At 49.3% G+C, this 16,208-nt stretch overlaps 1 protein-coding gene across 2 annotated transcripts in view; it reads right to left on the bottom strand.

Moving 5' to 3' along the window:
* Nucleotides 1-16,208, bottom strand: part of RNF220 (ring finger protein 220) — a 320,215-nt gene that overhangs the window by 29,484 nt on the left and 274,523 nt on the right. For both annotated transcript variants that reach the window (XM_065409164.1, XM_065409165.1), the window contains exons 8-11: nt 7,907-8,003; nt 6,637-6,723; nt 4,779-4,834; nt 2,385-2,463 (exon numbers count right to left, since the gene is read on the bottom strand). In XM_065409164.1, coding sequence (XP_065265236.1) covers nt 2,385-2,463; nt 4,779-4,834; nt 6,637-6,723; nt 7,907-8,003 — 319 coding nt within the window. The remainder of the gene's footprint in view (nt 1-2,384; nt 2,464-4,778; nt 4,835-6,636; nt 6,724-7,906; nt 8,004-16,208) is intronic.

Raw genomic sequence — 16,208 nt, 5'->3', positions numbered from 1 at the left:
TAACACAACCCCCCCTACGCAGACAAACATGCAGAGCATCCAGGCTCCTTAAACAGCAGGACAGGAACTATTTATCACACACAGATCTCACGGGGAAAAAAGGGAAAGGTGGGAATCCACCTCCAACACCATCTTACTTTCTGATCCTGACAGAAATAAAGGCCTTTAAATAAAAGCGTCTCAGCTCCAGGGCCGCCCAGAGGGGGGGGCAAGTGGGGCAATTTGCCCCAGGCCCCGCAGGGACTCCCACGAGAGTTTTTCGGGGCCCCTGGAATGGGGAAACTCTTGTGGGGCCCGGGCCCCCGGAGCTTCTTCCGCTCCGGGTCTTCAGCGACAATTCGGCGGCGGAAGACCCCCAGCCCCCGAATCCTCTGGGCGGCCCTGCTCAGCTCTCCTCGTTCCTCTAAATGAGGAATTTCTTGGGAAGAGTCAATAAGCCAGTACGGCTTTACCTGTCATTTCTAAGGAGTTTTGCCTGCCTTCCAGCAGCTCCAGCAGGCCTGGGAGTTGAACTGGGGCAGGGTTATGATGGGACAGGACGGACACACATATTTTACAACGTAGTTATTCTACACGTCATCTGGAAAGTGCTTGGGGATCCTTCCAAATACTCTAGACCAAGCTTTAATAACCTGATCAAGGAGGCAAGGTCAATTTATCACTTGAGCTCAAGTGTTCTGGAAATGGTCAAATCCTTTCAGCTTTTCAACAGGAGTGGATTTGGGAGGGTAGAGAGTCACTGACTCTAAGGAGAGCTTAGGAGGCCCTATGAAGGATGAGCAACAAACCAAAGGAGGGTTGAGACAGGATTATTGCTCAGGGATTCAACACCTCTGACACAAAACACGAGAGTGGCTACTCTGAAAAATAGGCCTCCTATTGCAGTGTTGTCAAATCCCCAAATTCTGTGGTCTAGCTTTCAACCCACTGATTGATAAGTATGAAATCAGAAGCTATATGTAGAGTATGAGCAGTGCGGATCACCCATGTCTGGGACACATGGGTAGAGAGGCTTTAAAACAGAAAAAAAAAAGGTCCAAAGACCAGAGGTCAGGGTGAGCAGAGAATTACCTCAGCTAACACCTGACCATGCACTAGAGCTTCTTAAAGCTGCTTTAGCTGTTAGAAGTCTCCAGTCTGCAGGGGACACAGAACCCTGAAGTCAGGCCTGGGCAGGTCGATGAGGAGAAGGAACTGGATTTCAAACTAATCCGAGATAAAGTTATTTGGAATCTTCAAGCACAGAGATGGGAGATGCTTCTGTCTCATTCAGAGCCGTTTTATTCCTTACCCAATCAGTGTTGATTTTAGGCACCTCTGTTATTCTCCGACAGCAATAACCAACTCTCTCTTTTTAAAAAGGGGATTAAAATGATCCACAGCAGCCTTGGAGGATCTTGAAACTACTAGGCTGGGATTCCCAGAGGCACTCACGCGGCTAGGCGTCCAACAGCCAGGGTTTCCCCACAAGCCTTTAGGAAGAGGGTGGGAAGGGGCAAGCCACCCGAAGGGGTGTGTGTGTGTGTGGGGGGGAAATCCCCAAAAAAGAGAGAAATCTGAAACAAACAGTGCCAAGGGCATGACCTGGCTCCGTCCTAGGTCATGCGTACATGCATGCAGTGGCTGGAACTAGCGGGAGAAGGAGATGGTGACAACCCCCCATTATCAGCAGCACACTGGGCTTTCACACAGCTTAAACACTGGGTTGCAGGCTCCTGAATCAAGGATAGAAGGGTGCAGATGAAACATGCTCAGATCCTGGGAGATGGAGGCTCAGGGTGTCTCATATTAGTGACTCTCTCTGGCTCTCACAAGGACCAATGCTGACTGGCTCCACAGGGAAGAGTATTCAGCGTTTGCCCTCAAAGTGCGGCCTTTGGGCTGCTCCGAGTCCTTCCCACGGAGAGAAGGAGGATGGAATACGTAGGTACCAAGGCAGAGTCTGAGCGGGGACGAGGAGAGAGCATAGGGGGCTTCCTTTAGGAGAGGGATCCTGAAGAACACGGAGCTGACCAACGAAGCACGCGGCCATCCCCGCTCCACACCACTCGCCTGCTGGAGATCACGACACTGAGCACCAAGACACAGAGGTGGGGTGCTTCCTTTGTGGAAGAGAAGTTGCTACGGAGTATGGGAATCAGAAGGCCTAACCCCATGATGGTGGAACCCCCCTGTTATCAGCCACTTCAGCCAGCGGGAGCTAGGAGCGGAGATAATGCAATGCTGATGTTTGGGACGGAAGTAGCTTATTTCAGGGATAACTGCTTCAGTGGTCAAGGGTGCCAAAATATGCCTGTGTGCGCCTGAGTTCCCCTGACGCTAAGAGAGCTGGGGGCAGTTGCTTACTTCCACAGAGTGGGCAGGGCGGTGCGCTTTCTACTCACTTTTCGATGTCGCTGTTCTTACAGGTCTTGTGCAGAGCCTCCTGTTTACTGCTCTCCCCGTTACTCGTCGAGGGCATTTCTGTGGAGGGAAGGCACAGGGCATTTAGTCTAAACGCGTAACAGGTGCAGGAGCAAAGGACCCAGGAGTCACTTTCCCAGAACCGACGCTGCCTGTTCCTGGCTGTCTGAAAGGCCTGTGCCCAGGACAGAGCGCTCCTAAGATCCGAGAGGGAAAATGAAAATTCCACCCTCGCCTCGCTTCCGACAGATGGCCCCGTGGGCAGCTAAGATTTGTTTCAGAAAAGGTTTGCTACAGCAGCCATGCAGAGCGGGTTTCCAGCAAGGCAGGACTGGACGAAATTTGCCCCACAAGAGGCAAAAAAATAAAAAGCCAAGATTTTCCAGTGATTGAGGGATTTTGGGCACCCAGCCAGAGATGCCTTAAAGGGGCCAGACTGAAATTGCTGAGCACTGCCCTCTGCAAATCTGGCTCCTTCAAGGTATCTTAAACGGGGCACCCGAAGTCACTAGCCACTACCTTGGCCAACGAGTCTATGCAGAGCAGCTTGTGATGTGTTTGGGTGACAAGAGCTGTAGAAACCCAAGCTAATACCAAGCATTAGTGCTGTTGCTTCTTCACCATCCCTCCAATACACCTACTGAAGGAGAGCTGATTTATTTAATTTCACCGTCTGTGGTAAGTACTCCAATTTCCCTTATCCAAGACAGTTTATTCTCTCTTCTCTTAGGAAGCTATGTGGGTGCTGTGTCACGTACAGGAAAGTGATTAAGAACAGAGAATATTTAATACACTTATTTATAACGTCCCCGGTGAGACCGTCATTCCTCAACCTTCTCTTCCCCTTCCCAGGTCCAAGCCCCACACTGGTTTGGTACTGTGCAGTTGCCCAAGCCCCTGGTTGTGGACTCTTAGGAGGCCTGGGCGTCAGGCGCCCAGCATTCTAGTCCCAGTTCTGCTACTGCGCTCCCTGGGTGACTGAGGGCAAGTCTCCTAACTTTGTTCTGTCTCGGTTCCCTCTTCTGGAAAGCAGGGACAACAGCACTTACCCAATGTTGTGATGTGCTTGGGGCTCTACAGCAGGAACGTGTGAAGTTTTATTACTGGGGGGCTGCTCACACTTCCCACTAGTTTGTTATTGTAGGGATGGGTATGTGCCCGGGGGCCGCTGGCTTTTAAAAATAAAACCACCCCTGATGGGTTTAAAAAACCTCAAAGAACGACACATGCTTTCAAATGAGTATCAACGTAAGTCACAGCTCAAACCATTTTCTTTGTCGCAGATCATTATTGTGGGCAGCTTCCACCGTGTATCCTCAGCTGGGACAGAAGCCAGGACACGCCATGCTAAAAGCACAGGCCTCTGCCACTTGGGCTAAACGAAGAACTCCATGGGAACAGCAATAGGAGGCACTATTCTCTTATGCTGACACCACAGAGGACAAGATCTACTTCGGAGGTTGCATTATTAATCTCATATGTCCTTTTAAAAATGGGACGGCAACAAAAAAGGGGCAGCATTAACGTGCGTCTGGGTCAAGCCACCAGCGATCGAACAGCAGCACTGGGGAGCGAAGCTCTAACAGCTGCTTAAGTGAACGGAGGAGGAGGAGGACCCAAGGCAGTGTGGTTTCTGCTGGGGAGGGAGAACTTCCATTACCATGTCCATTATTGCGCAGAGACCTCCTGACCAGCTGGACAGGCTCCTCCGTTTCCCTGCTCCTAGACACTCCGACCACAGAGGGCAGTGCCCCCAGGACACCACCCTCACTATTTGACTGCTGGCCTTAAAACTCCCTGTTCTCTACAGATGGGATCCCACTCTGACCCTCAATGTCAAGAGACAAGATATGGCTCCCACCACAAGAGACCTCACTGGTTACCAACTGGCATCCTGGGTCACCAGGCCAAGCAGTCACCAGCTGGTTTTTTCCCTTTCATTCAGATGCTATTTTATGACATCATTCAGCTCAACAGGAAGTTGGTGCGGCCTAATGGTCAGAGCCCAGGAGTGGGAGCCCAAAATGCCAGAGTTCTAATCCTGTCTCTGACTGACAAGTCTCCACCTTGGGGTCAGCCCCTCAAAGGCCCACGAGGAGGAATATGTGTGGGGCCCTCTGAGGTCCCCAGAATAAAGGTGTTCTGCCAGTACCGAGTATTGTTAATGATACTGTTTGGGGGTCAAGGGGCTATCTATACACAAGATCACTGCCTGCTTTTATTGACATGCAGTTACCATGACCACTACACAGGCAAGTGACTGCAACTCGAAAAAAGTGGAAGATCAACCCACTCCTCCCCACCCCCCATCCAAACCTGCAGGAGAAGATCTGCCTGTTCAGGATGGAACAGTAATTTATGGATCTAACACTCACCATCACTGGCCCATTTGGAAAACTCTGGCGTTATTCGGGTACTGGGCGTACCACCACTAAAAACAGAGAAGAGAGACAATGCTGAAAGCAGGTCACGGGGAGTCCGTGGCCCCTACAACACACACAAGCCACACTGGTTTTTGTAGATTTCAACAGCTTAAATACAAACATTCCCTCCCACTTAAATCTGGGCATCAAAGCAAGGGACTAGCCTTCTCTAGAACTGGGCTTTGTTCCCCGCACAGCTCTCCCAATGCTCCCGACTCCTGCTGTGCCCACACAGTCTGTACTGAACCACTCAGAGGTTGTGATGTTGACTGAACGCTTTGGATCCAAATTCCTTCCCTTGTAACCTAAGGCTGAGTTTTGCACCCAGGATTCCAGAGGCAAAAGGCTTCTCTCTACGTACAACGGACTCTCCCTCTAAGAATAACTGCCCCTTCTCACAGGCGGGGCCTTTTAACGCTTCACATTTGGGACACCCATTACACTAAAGCATATAGAACTGGCAAGCGTGACCAGTCACTTGTGAGCCAACAGAATAAAGGAGGCAACAGCACAAGAGAATCTTTAAAGGCGCCTGGGTAATTATGAGCACTAAGTGACATTTCCAGCTCTGCGAGCTAAGAGGGTTACATTAAAAGGGTAATCTAGCCTCCTGCTTCAGGGCATGAGCTAATAATTACACTCTGCATTTCTCCGGAGCCTTTGGTCAGAATTTCAAAGCACTTTGCAAATATGAAGTATAATCACCCCCATTTTACAGATGGGGCAAATGAGTCGTAGAGGGGCTCAAGGACTGCAAGGCAATACAGTGTCTGAGTGACGGAGCCACATATGGGAATGTGACATGGTAGGTTCCAGGCTCCTGCTGTAATCCCCACACCACACCTCCCCACTACTGTCTGCGGGCACTGGTGAGGGATTCCCCCCCATCACAATGTGCCAGGGGAATGGTTCTACCTCACTCTGAAGCAGAGGGATTGGCTGCTGCTGGAGGCCCAACGGTCTGATCCAGCGTGGCAAATCCCATGTTTCTACAGAGTGGAACCTAATTCTGAGCCACTGTTTGTGACAGGCTAAGCAGTAAGAAAGCTTCATTTCACTGCTTTATCAATCACTTCACCCTTGACCTCACAAGATCACTCAGTCTAAGGGACAGAGGGGAAATTGAAGCCCTATTTCCATGCAGGGCAGAGGGCTAGAAAAACAATCCTAGGCCCCTGTTCACAGTCATTTTGTTATTTGCCTGAAGCACTTCCCCCAGCGCCTGGCTCACATGGCGCCCTGGCTGCCTGCCTGCATTTCACAGCCTGGAGCAAGCGAGGCAGGGCTCTCAGTTCCCCGTGCAAAGGCCTGCCCCACGAGGGAGCGGCACAGACCTGCCCCTACTCAGTGCAGCATGCAGAGGGGTCCGCTGGCCTGTTCTACCCCACCCCGGGCAGTCCCACGCACGGTGCTGCGCACCTACAGATCTACCCAACTCTAGTCCGCTCTGGGGAGTGGCAGAGCTCAGGGCCCCCGACCGGGAAAGGTCTGCCCAGAGGGGGATTGCAGCACCAGTGTCTTCTCCACCCGAAGTTAGCAGCTGGCCAATGCTGCTCTCAGAGTAGGTGGCCCTTCTGGGGAGTGGGTGTGGCCAGAGTAGCTGGGGAATGTGCTTAGCAGGGGCTTCTACGAATCCCTAACCATATCCTCATTTGCCCCTTCCTACGCCCCGGGTGGGGAATTCAGCCCAAGCCACACGACTTTGCCTCTCTCTTGCCACGTCTCACACACACACAGCTGAACAGGGATTTCCCCCTCAACTCACACCCAGCCAGTTTGGTGAAAACAATTCCAAAGCCCAGGCGCTTACTTTAAGACGGCACCGCGGAGTGCCTCCCGCTCTTTGGCTTCGCCCGGCTCTTCCCCGGTGCAAGGGATGATGTCTGCCTCGGTATACCTGAGCACAGAGGGTTAAGGAGCAATACAGCCTCGTCGAGGGGGAGGAGTGTGTGCTCTGCGGTGCGCCTATTTCGCGGCACTGGGGGCTCAGCCAGCCAACTTTGGCTCCAAATGATACACAGCGAGTTCATTCGGACAATCTACCTCAACAGCTCGCTTCCCGAAGCTTTGATTTCAAAGGCAACATGGTAACAAACTTAGACAGGAAGGTAACACCCTGTGCCATGTGGAGAGATTCCTTTGATAGTAACATGCGGGAAGAGCTGTTCTGAGAGAGACAAATTCTCAATCTCCTGGTCGGTTTTCTTTTGAGAATACCAACTTTGGCTTACGGACACTTTAGGGCCGGATCCTCTGCAGGCCTCAGTCAGCACAGTGCCACTGCCTCTATTAGAGAGATGCTGACTCACACCAGCTGGTGCAGGTTTAATTCAATCCCAGAATAGAGACAATAAGTCTCACCCCCCCCCCGAATGTCAGAGTGTAAACATTGCCTTCAGGGAATTCAGATCACGTGGCTGTTCCCCCTCTTGCTAGATGCCTGCATTGAACAGCTACTAGAGCTGCTTGGTACAGTCCAGTTGCTCTGTCCCAAATTTCTGGATGGAAAAGCTCCAGCCCTAACCAAATAGTTGGAGCAGAGCAAGTGCACCGGAACAGGGGGCTGGGGGGGCCATGGCCCCATTACTTTTTACTGGCCTTAAGGGTGAGCAATGGGAGGGTGGTGGTGGAGAGGAGAGAGCAGGTGGTGGGATCTTGGGGGGAAAAGGGGGCTTGGGAGCAGGGCCTCAGGGACGAGGCAGTGCAGGGGCGGGGCCTTGGGGGAACGGGAAGGGCCACAGTTCGGCTTTTAGGGAGCTTCGGACACTCCTGGAGCAGAGTGCATTTTGGGAAAATCTGAGCATATGGAAAAAAGGAGACACAGAATGATTCGCTTTCGGTGACGTAGAAAAAGGTGGTGTGGACGAAGGAGGCACATGCCAGGATGGGGTATAGGTAACTAACAAGGACAAGGAAGTGTTGTGTCAGAGACATTAGGGAAAGTGTATGATATGCAGTGTGGGGAGCTGCTGGCATTCCTCACGGGGGCTGGTCCACTCAACATTACACAGGGCAACGCTGTATCACAGGGTCAGAAGCATCAGACACACAGCTGAGTAAGAATGTCTCAAAAACGATACTGTGGTTTCCCGTATTCCAGTGTGTCATCTCCATCCACGTCGAGATCAGCGTCGCTATCCGGATTCTCCTTGCCACTGCACATAATGAATCCGGAGCCTGGAGGGAATAAAATGGGTGGACTAGTATCACGAATCAGTGCGCTGTAGCAAAACATCTCACAGAGCAACACAAGGAGATCCCTGGAAAGAAATCCTAGGACAGAGGCTGGGCTGCGTGGGCCATCCTTCAGAGCTCAGCCATGTATTTTGAACAGATTAGCAGCAGGAACCAGTGCCAATCAGAAAGAATGAGACAGTTTAATTTTCAATTATGAAGGGAATTTTAGAGATTTCCATCACCCTCATCATAACTTTACTTTTTGTAGCAAGGAAAAAGGGGAGTTTGAGGGTTATAGGGGGTGGTTCAGAAATTGGGATGGTCTCTCACTCATGGCTGAAAGCTCAAACATCAAAAGAAGTTAGTGGGTGTAGCTAAGTTTGTTCATCACATGGTTTCTCAGCCAAACACGACGAGATAAGGCCACTGGGAAACATGAGGACTATCAGTGGGGACAAACAGACACCAGGATAATAAAACACCTATTTTTGTAATGAGTGTTGGCCTCTGCTTAATTTTGTCCAATATTAAATGTTCATGAATGAGAATAAAACGACTTCTGGAAAGCAGATAAGGAACACACTAACGTTAAGGGCCCTAACGAGCACTTCTTACGCAGGCAAAATCCTTGCTGAAGTATGAAGCGCTGCGTAGGCCCAGATCCTGTGAAGTGTTAAGCACTCCTGATTTACTCCTAGGGGAGCTGAGGGTGCCCAAGCTCTCACAGGATTGAGTACCCCCAAATACTTAGTAGAAAGTATTTAGAAAGCCACATAAGAAGTGCTAATCTTTAGGAGAGAGCCAACACCTGCAAGAAGAACAGGAGTACTTGTGGCACCTTAGAGATTACCAAATGTATTTGAGCATAAGCTTTCGTGGGCTACAGCCCACTTCATCGGCAAGAAGCATCTTTGAGCATTGTTGTTATTGCTTTGTGGGCATGCCAGCCAGGATCAGGTTCTGTTGAGCCAAATGTTGTACAAACACAGCAAGAGTGTTCACACCAAACAGTTACAATTCAACATCTCCGTTGATCGATGGGGAAACTGAGGCCTGAGTCCCAACCCAATGCATTAACCACAAGGCCATCCTCCCTCCATGTTGAAGGGCTGTAGCAGAGTCAAAACATTTTGGTATCAGATCACTAACTCTGGCTCATGTCAGTTTTAATTGGGCTTTGAGAGCAAAGGCTTCTTGTGCAGTGTGAATGCGCCCAGGAAGGGAGGAGATGGTGAGTTTCAGTTACGGATATTAATTTTGGGAAGGATTATTAATTGCTCCTCATAAAAACAGAAGTCCCCCCATCCCCCGAGTCACCCTCTTGACAACACAAGGGCCTGACTCTTCTCCCAGTCCACTGTGCTCTCAACCCAGTTTATGGTGTCAATACCGGATCTGTGTCCCCCTCCCTGGCCCCCCCCATGTTGGTGGAGCAGTATTTCTAGCTGGCTATATCCCCAGTGGGAGCTAGACAGGATACAGATCTCTTTCCAAGGACACCACTCGAATGCAGTATGTCACTGTCAGTCTCTGAGAACGTACACGTTATCAGTTAAGCTGCTAATAACATTTGTTTATAAAGACTTGATATCTCTCTTCCCCCATGTAAAACGAGGGCCTTTAAAGAGTGGCACTTTCAGCACTCCATCAGTTTTCAGGATCACCTCTCCAGATTAACTCAGCCAGCCCCCGCCCCCGAAGCAACGACCAGCTTTCAATTTTCACCAGAGCTACCAAACTGCCATTATTGACACCTGTGTAAGTGCAGCACCCAACACCGGCTTCTGAAAGCAAGGCACTGCTTTGTGATAAGTGGCACAGCCTTCAGAAGCATACAGGGCAGCGCCCTTGCCAGCCGAGCCCATCAGAAGCGTTTCAAGTACAGGCTGAGTCGTGTTCTATGCTGGCGGACAAAGTACATCCTGAGCTTCCTTCTCTCACAGCAATGGCTCATCCACTAAAGCTTGACTCTTTCAGTTCATCACAATGTTTGGGAGAAGATTTAAAGTAATACGAGAGACCTGTCAGAAGAGCTGGATGTTCTTTCAATGCTGCCCGAGAACTCGCAGCGAGAGATGTAGTGGTAATTTACAAGCATGACATTAAACCTCCAGTAACACCATTTTCTGCACCTGGCATTACTGTAGCCCATCACTTCTCAAAGGCCATAAGCTTTGGACGTACAGGTCTTCATTTTTCTTTCCAAGAGGTGGGAAACACAAATCATGCAAAGCTGGAGCAGTGACTTGGCCAGTCCCAGAAGTGATTTGAACGTTAGCCAGATAATGAATACTTGGAACGAGTGCCTGAGGGAGGTGGCGGTGGTGTTGTCGGGGGTCAATTGAGTGTAAAAGGGATTTCTCCTTTGGTTCCACTATCTGCAAGGATGCCGTGCACAGGGGAAACAAGCATGTTTTCATCAGTTTGGTTTCTAAATCATCCAAGCCAAAGACTCTAGTGGATCATGGTGAGCGTTTAAGAGATGTAGCCTGGCTGCGGTGGTGTAGCTTACCAACATTAAGGCAGCTGATTTCAGAATCCTAACCCCATCCTCACCGAACGCTCATTTGTGCATGGGGAAATCCTTTTTAAGGCTAATAGTGGCGGCACTAACAACTCCTTTGCTAGCTCCCAACTCTGCCCAGCTTTGGAGAACACGAGCTCAGAAATGTTCTCTATCACATTCACAGTCAAGGTCTTATCCCTCCCACGAAGTCTGCCCTGAAATACAGCCAGAGAGAGAGAGCAGGTGCCATTTTGGCAGTTTTGGCTGTGACTTTTTCAGTTATGGGAGTTGCTGATGGAGAACTGGAGGAATCAGTGGTGATGTTCAACACCTGCGATATTGCTAGGCCTGGGAACTTCCATTCTGACCTCGGAGATCTCAGTTTGGCCCCCATCTCAGCCCATGGAATAAGCTGCTTGCTCAGTCCGTACTGAGTTACTAGCCCTGGGGGGAGTTTTGTAAAGTGCAATGCCAGAGCAATAAAGGAAGCTGGACAATTCAGACCATAGGACAAAAAACTTTCCTGAGATGTTTCATGGATGCACACAATCCACTCATCCTCCTTGTTATATAACCTCACTCCCTTCCCACCAGAGCCTCCTACTACAGCAACCTCACGTGCAAAAGAGGATGAAAGCAAGTCTCTTCTTTGATCACCAGTAGGGAAACAACATCTGTCTGACACTGCAATAAGAACGGGCACACTGGATCAGACCTATGGTCCATCTAGCCCAGTCTCCTGTCTGCCGACAGTGGCCAATGCCAGGTGCCCCAGAGGGAATGAACAGAGCAGGGAATCATCAAGTGGTCCATTCCCTGTCGCCCATTCCCAGCTTCTGGCAGTCAGAGTCTAGGGGACACCATCCCTGCCCATCCTGGCTAATAGCCATTGATGGACCTATCCTCCATGAATTGATCTAGTTCATTTTTGAACCCTGTTATAGTCTTGGCCTTCACAACATCTTCTGGCAAGGTGTTCCACAGGTTGACTGTGTGTTGTGTGAATACTTCCTTTTGTTTGTTTTAAACCTGCTGCCTATTAATTTCATTGGGTGACCCCCTAGTTCTTGTGTTATGAGGAGGAGTAAATAACACTTCCTTATTTACTTTCTCCACATCAGTCATGATTTTATAGAGCTCTATCATATCCCCCCTTAGTCATCTCTTTAGTGCTAGTTGAGTCCAGACTAACCCCAAGAGACTAGTGAGTTTGGATGCCTCAGTTTAGGGGCAGGTACTCAGCGCTTCCTGCAAGTCAGGCCCTTTAAGCCACATCAAATTTGGGTACCCAAAATTGCTAGTCACTTTTGAAAACCTTGGTTTAATGATACTAATGGGAGCAGTGCTGGCCAGACACGGTGACAGGTAGCAGGGGCCAGCCAGCACCAGCCTGCCTCGTGGGGAGGGGAGAAGGAGGATGGGTGTGGGAAGCCATGAAGGTGTGTTACGAAAGAAGATACTTTATTATGATCTGACGTAGCTAGAAAGCCATGTCAAGCAGGGCAGCCTCCTCAAACAAAGTGCACGGTTTAAACATTCAGATGTGTTGCAGCACAGGGACATTCAGCGAAGAGGCTGGAGGGCATGCTTTCCAGACTGATCAGCTGAGGACTCCCAGTTCTGGGCCTGGAGGGGCAGCACTTAGAGGTTAATGCCAGGTAACCCTGCCCTAGGTATTTCTCCAACACACAATCCTGACTTCACCTAACTTTACCAAATAAGAGGCAGGATTTTTGTAACAAGAATGTGAGCTGTTACAGATTATGCGTTGTCAACAAAATGGAGTCCGGAACTGTATTTCTCGGTCTGTGGAACAAAAGCAAACCCCCTAGCTAGTGGGCAAGTCAAAATAGAAGCAATGCTATTGATCAGTTTTAGAAATTTACAGGTTCCTGTTCTCTGAAGGAAAAACATGTTTCTGAGAGATGTCAAGATTGAACAAGACGACCATCGATCCTGGAATCACCACTACTTAGAGGAGAATGCTAGAGAAGACAACACACAACCTGACCAGAGATCAACTTGTGAAACCAATGGCCCATCACACACACTTTCAAACATGTTTCACCCAAGGGAAGGTTAGTTTTAAGGCCAGTTCTGATAGGTCAGGGTTTGAAGCCAGAGTTTTAACTTGTCCCTCCTGATGTAACTTTTCTGGTGTTGCCTCCCTGCACAAAGCCAGTGAAAACACCCAAGCAGCTGTTCAAATATTTGACGTCTGAACCGCTTGACATTAATTATTCATCTCAGGCTCATTCAAACCAGATTTCTGGATAAGTGCTGTTATAAATGGATTAAGAGGACCACTAAATGCAAGGAAGGCCTGATAGAAGCAGGTGTGATCCTAACTCACTCAGAGTGTAAAAAGAACTCAGAACTCCCACCTCCTGCTTACCCTTTGCCATGGGCATGCTGCCATCCAGAAGCAGGGAAAATATGAAACGGAGCGCGGGGATGGCTGCAGAGCGTAGCTTGTACTTGGTGGTACTTGTAAGTGAGGCTGTTGTACTAGAAAAAAATGTGAACGTCCAGGAGACACCACATCACATTGTTCCACCCAGCTGATTTATGGCTCATTGCAATGCGATGGAACACGAGAGGGGTTATTCTGGGCTGGCTTAGTTGTCTGAAGGCGGCACAGTAATTCACTATTATCAGCAAAGCTGCCTACAGAGGAGGTTTAACACCAGTGCCTCCCCTCCTCTTCACAGAGAGGACAGTTCTGAGGACTGAACTTTATGCCAACATGTGAATAAAGTCACAGATGTCACCTGAAAGTTAAGGTGTAAGTTTGATTTGGGAATTCGTAAGAGGCCCAATCCTGCAGCCATTACTCACAGGGGAAGCCATGGATTATACAAGGAAGGAGAGTAGGATAAGGCCCAAAGTGCATTGTAATTACACTGCTTTCAGATTAAAAATGAAACCTGCCACATCATTCCATTTTCTAGCTGAAGCATTCTCTGCTTATGCTGTGTGTTCTGTCTGCAGCAGACCTGTCATATGCTGCCCTGTGTGATAACACTAACCCTCCAGGTGCTAAAGCAGTGCAATTCTCTGACAGTCTTAATCCCAGCTGCCTCTTTAAGGGCCAGACAAACAAGAGTGAGCAGGCAGGTCAGACACTGGGGCCATTAAGCCAAGAAAAAACAAAGTTACAGTTCTGTCTCCTATCCCCATTGCTCTTGGAGCCAGGTGCTCTGACAAGCAATTCCAGCACTGTTGTTGAGTGGCACCTTTATAAACCATGTGACAGTTTGGGAGACAAACTCTCCCATCAATCAGAATGTACCTATCAAGATCACTTACCTAGAGTGTCTGCAGCCTTCTGGAATGGTGTATACAGCATTACTTTGGCTGGCCTCAGAGTAACCGCCCTTAGCACAAGAGCCAGTTATTTCTGAATATTCTAGGAGCTCAGAATAAGCAACACTGCCACTGAAATATGGATGTGAAGCTTTGCAATGTGAAAACAAGGAGGCCTATTTCATATGCCTCTTGGTCGACATGCAGGCCGCAGGCTCGAAGGAGAATGGAAATGCTTCCCATGGCCTCCTATACGTGGGGATGAAAAATGGATATCCTGGCAGAAAGGGTTCTTTTCTCCTCACACAAGTTTCCACAGCACCCCTGTGCCTTCTCCCAAGCCCGGGGGCTATTCCTTATATCTGGAATGACTTTTCTGACCTTGCATGTCACATGGCCTTCCTTCAAATCCCACCTCCCTCTACATGCACTCGGAGGACAGCTCACCTAGCATTTTCAGTGTATACAACTCAAGCTGCCTAAGATTCCGCCATTAACTGAATATCTGATTTAGATTATAGATTTAGAGAATAAAGAGATTTTACAAGGGACCTGAATTCAAGCTTGTGTGTTTCTCCTGTGGGAGCTGATAACAGACAGTCAAAGTGACAGCGTACGCGGCTTCACTTGTTTGCAGTATCAGCAGCAGCTCTTGCAGGGAGGAACCCTGAATCTATGTGGAGGCTGGTGAAGCTGGAAACAGAAAGGCAAGAACGAAGCAAAGATGCACAGACTGAGATGACCACAGCCCAGCAGGGCAGGCAAAGCCCTCGTTGGCCCAGGCTCCACTGCTCAACTCTGTCCTGGCGGGTGAGCTCGTTTTCTCAGTTTTAAGTATATTTGTTTGGTGTGCGCTACAAATGCAAACCCAACAGGAGACACTAACCCTTAGGTTCTGTGCTCCGTGCCACACTGTAGTTATGATCTGTGTTCCTACTCAGGGACCAGGACCTCACTCCGCGAGGCACCGTACGCCAACAGAACAGAGACTGGACTCGTGAGGACCAAATCCCTCCTGGCATTTATTCCTGCTTCCTGAAGGGTCTCACTTTTCATCTCCATTGCTCAGACCCTCAGCAAGCTGAGCTGACAGGGACTGCACCACCCAATTCTTAACCAAGCAGAGGGACCGGGAAAGGCAACAGCCCACAGCATGAAAACTGGTCTGTAGGCTGGGGTCGAGCTGGTGAGCACTTGGGACACCCTCTTGAAGGAGATCTGAGTTCTAGCTGCTGGGCTCCAAGGAGGGAGGGCTTGAATGCTGGTCAGGAACATTATAAAATTCTCAATTCCTCCTTCAAAAATAAAACATTTTACAAGTGGGTCTGACTCCAAATACAACTCTGTAGCGCAGGCCTGACGGGGGCTGAGTTGGCTGGAAGAGAAGCTTTTGTGCTGCTCACAGGTGATTTACACATATTCAGGAAGAAAAAGCCTCCCGTAAGTTTCCAAGACTATAGGTTTGGCTAATTACCCCCCACCCACAACACCCACTGCAATAACTCGCCTCAGCACAGCCTGCCCCTCTAGCACATGCAGTGTATTTTCTTAAAGAAATGTCACTCACTGGCTTCTTGGAGAGCAAAAACAAAGGCGGCAATAAAAGCATTTTGTGCAGAGACACTACCAGGCCCTCACAGGCTTCCTAAGAGCAGCTCTACCACGGGTTTATTTCCTCAGCTGCTGAAATAGCCCAAACTAGTGCTAAGAGGACAAGATGGCACAGACGTGGCTTTATTTTTAAAAAGTGCATTGGAAGGAAAGAGAAAGCTTTTTCTTTCTTTTTACAGAGGGGAGCAGAAGAAGAGGCCATCCTAATCAGCCATCTTTCTCCAGATCAATAATGTTTCACCGGATCCGATTATCAGACAGTCAAGTGGTTCCTCTACTCCCCTGTACCATACGATTGAACATACAGGAATTCTGCTAGCAACTTTCACCAGGGGAAATGTACATTCCGAGCTCATGGAAAGCTGTTTGCAGGACAGAACTGTATTTCCAAGTGATGTCAGGAACCCAAATCCAGTTCACAGGAAATTGCAATTGATCAGGGAAATGGACACAGAAGAGCACATCTGCACAGGCCTGTCCAGTAGAGGTGTCCCTCCCAGGTTACCCCTGGGCTGGTAGGTAAAAGTGTGCAGTTTGGTCACTAGACTGAAAAATCAGTGTCCTAGACACCGGCAGTGATCTTTACTGGCAACCCGAAGAACAGCTGGCTTTAAAGAAAGGGCTGCATAGCATTATGACCACTAACGACATTTGGTAGCAATACATGCTAATGTAAGGGAAATCAAACATGGTTCAGGACATGAGCTGATCACTGAGGAGTCGGGAAGGAGTTGTTTTCTCCCGCACCCTACATTGTGGCACTGGCTAGAGATATTGCAGGG

The sequence above is a fragment of the Emys orbicularis genome, chromosome 8 (genome assembly GCF_028017835.1).
Source record: "Emys orbicularis isolate rEmyOrb1 chromosome 8, rEmyOrb1.hap1, whole genome shotgun sequence".
NCBI classification, from domain to species: Eukaryota; Metazoa; Chordata; order Testudines; family Emydidae; genus Emys; species Emys orbicularis.
Note: the sequence above shows the minus strand (reverse complement) of the source record. Positions and strands in the feature narration are given on the sequence as shown.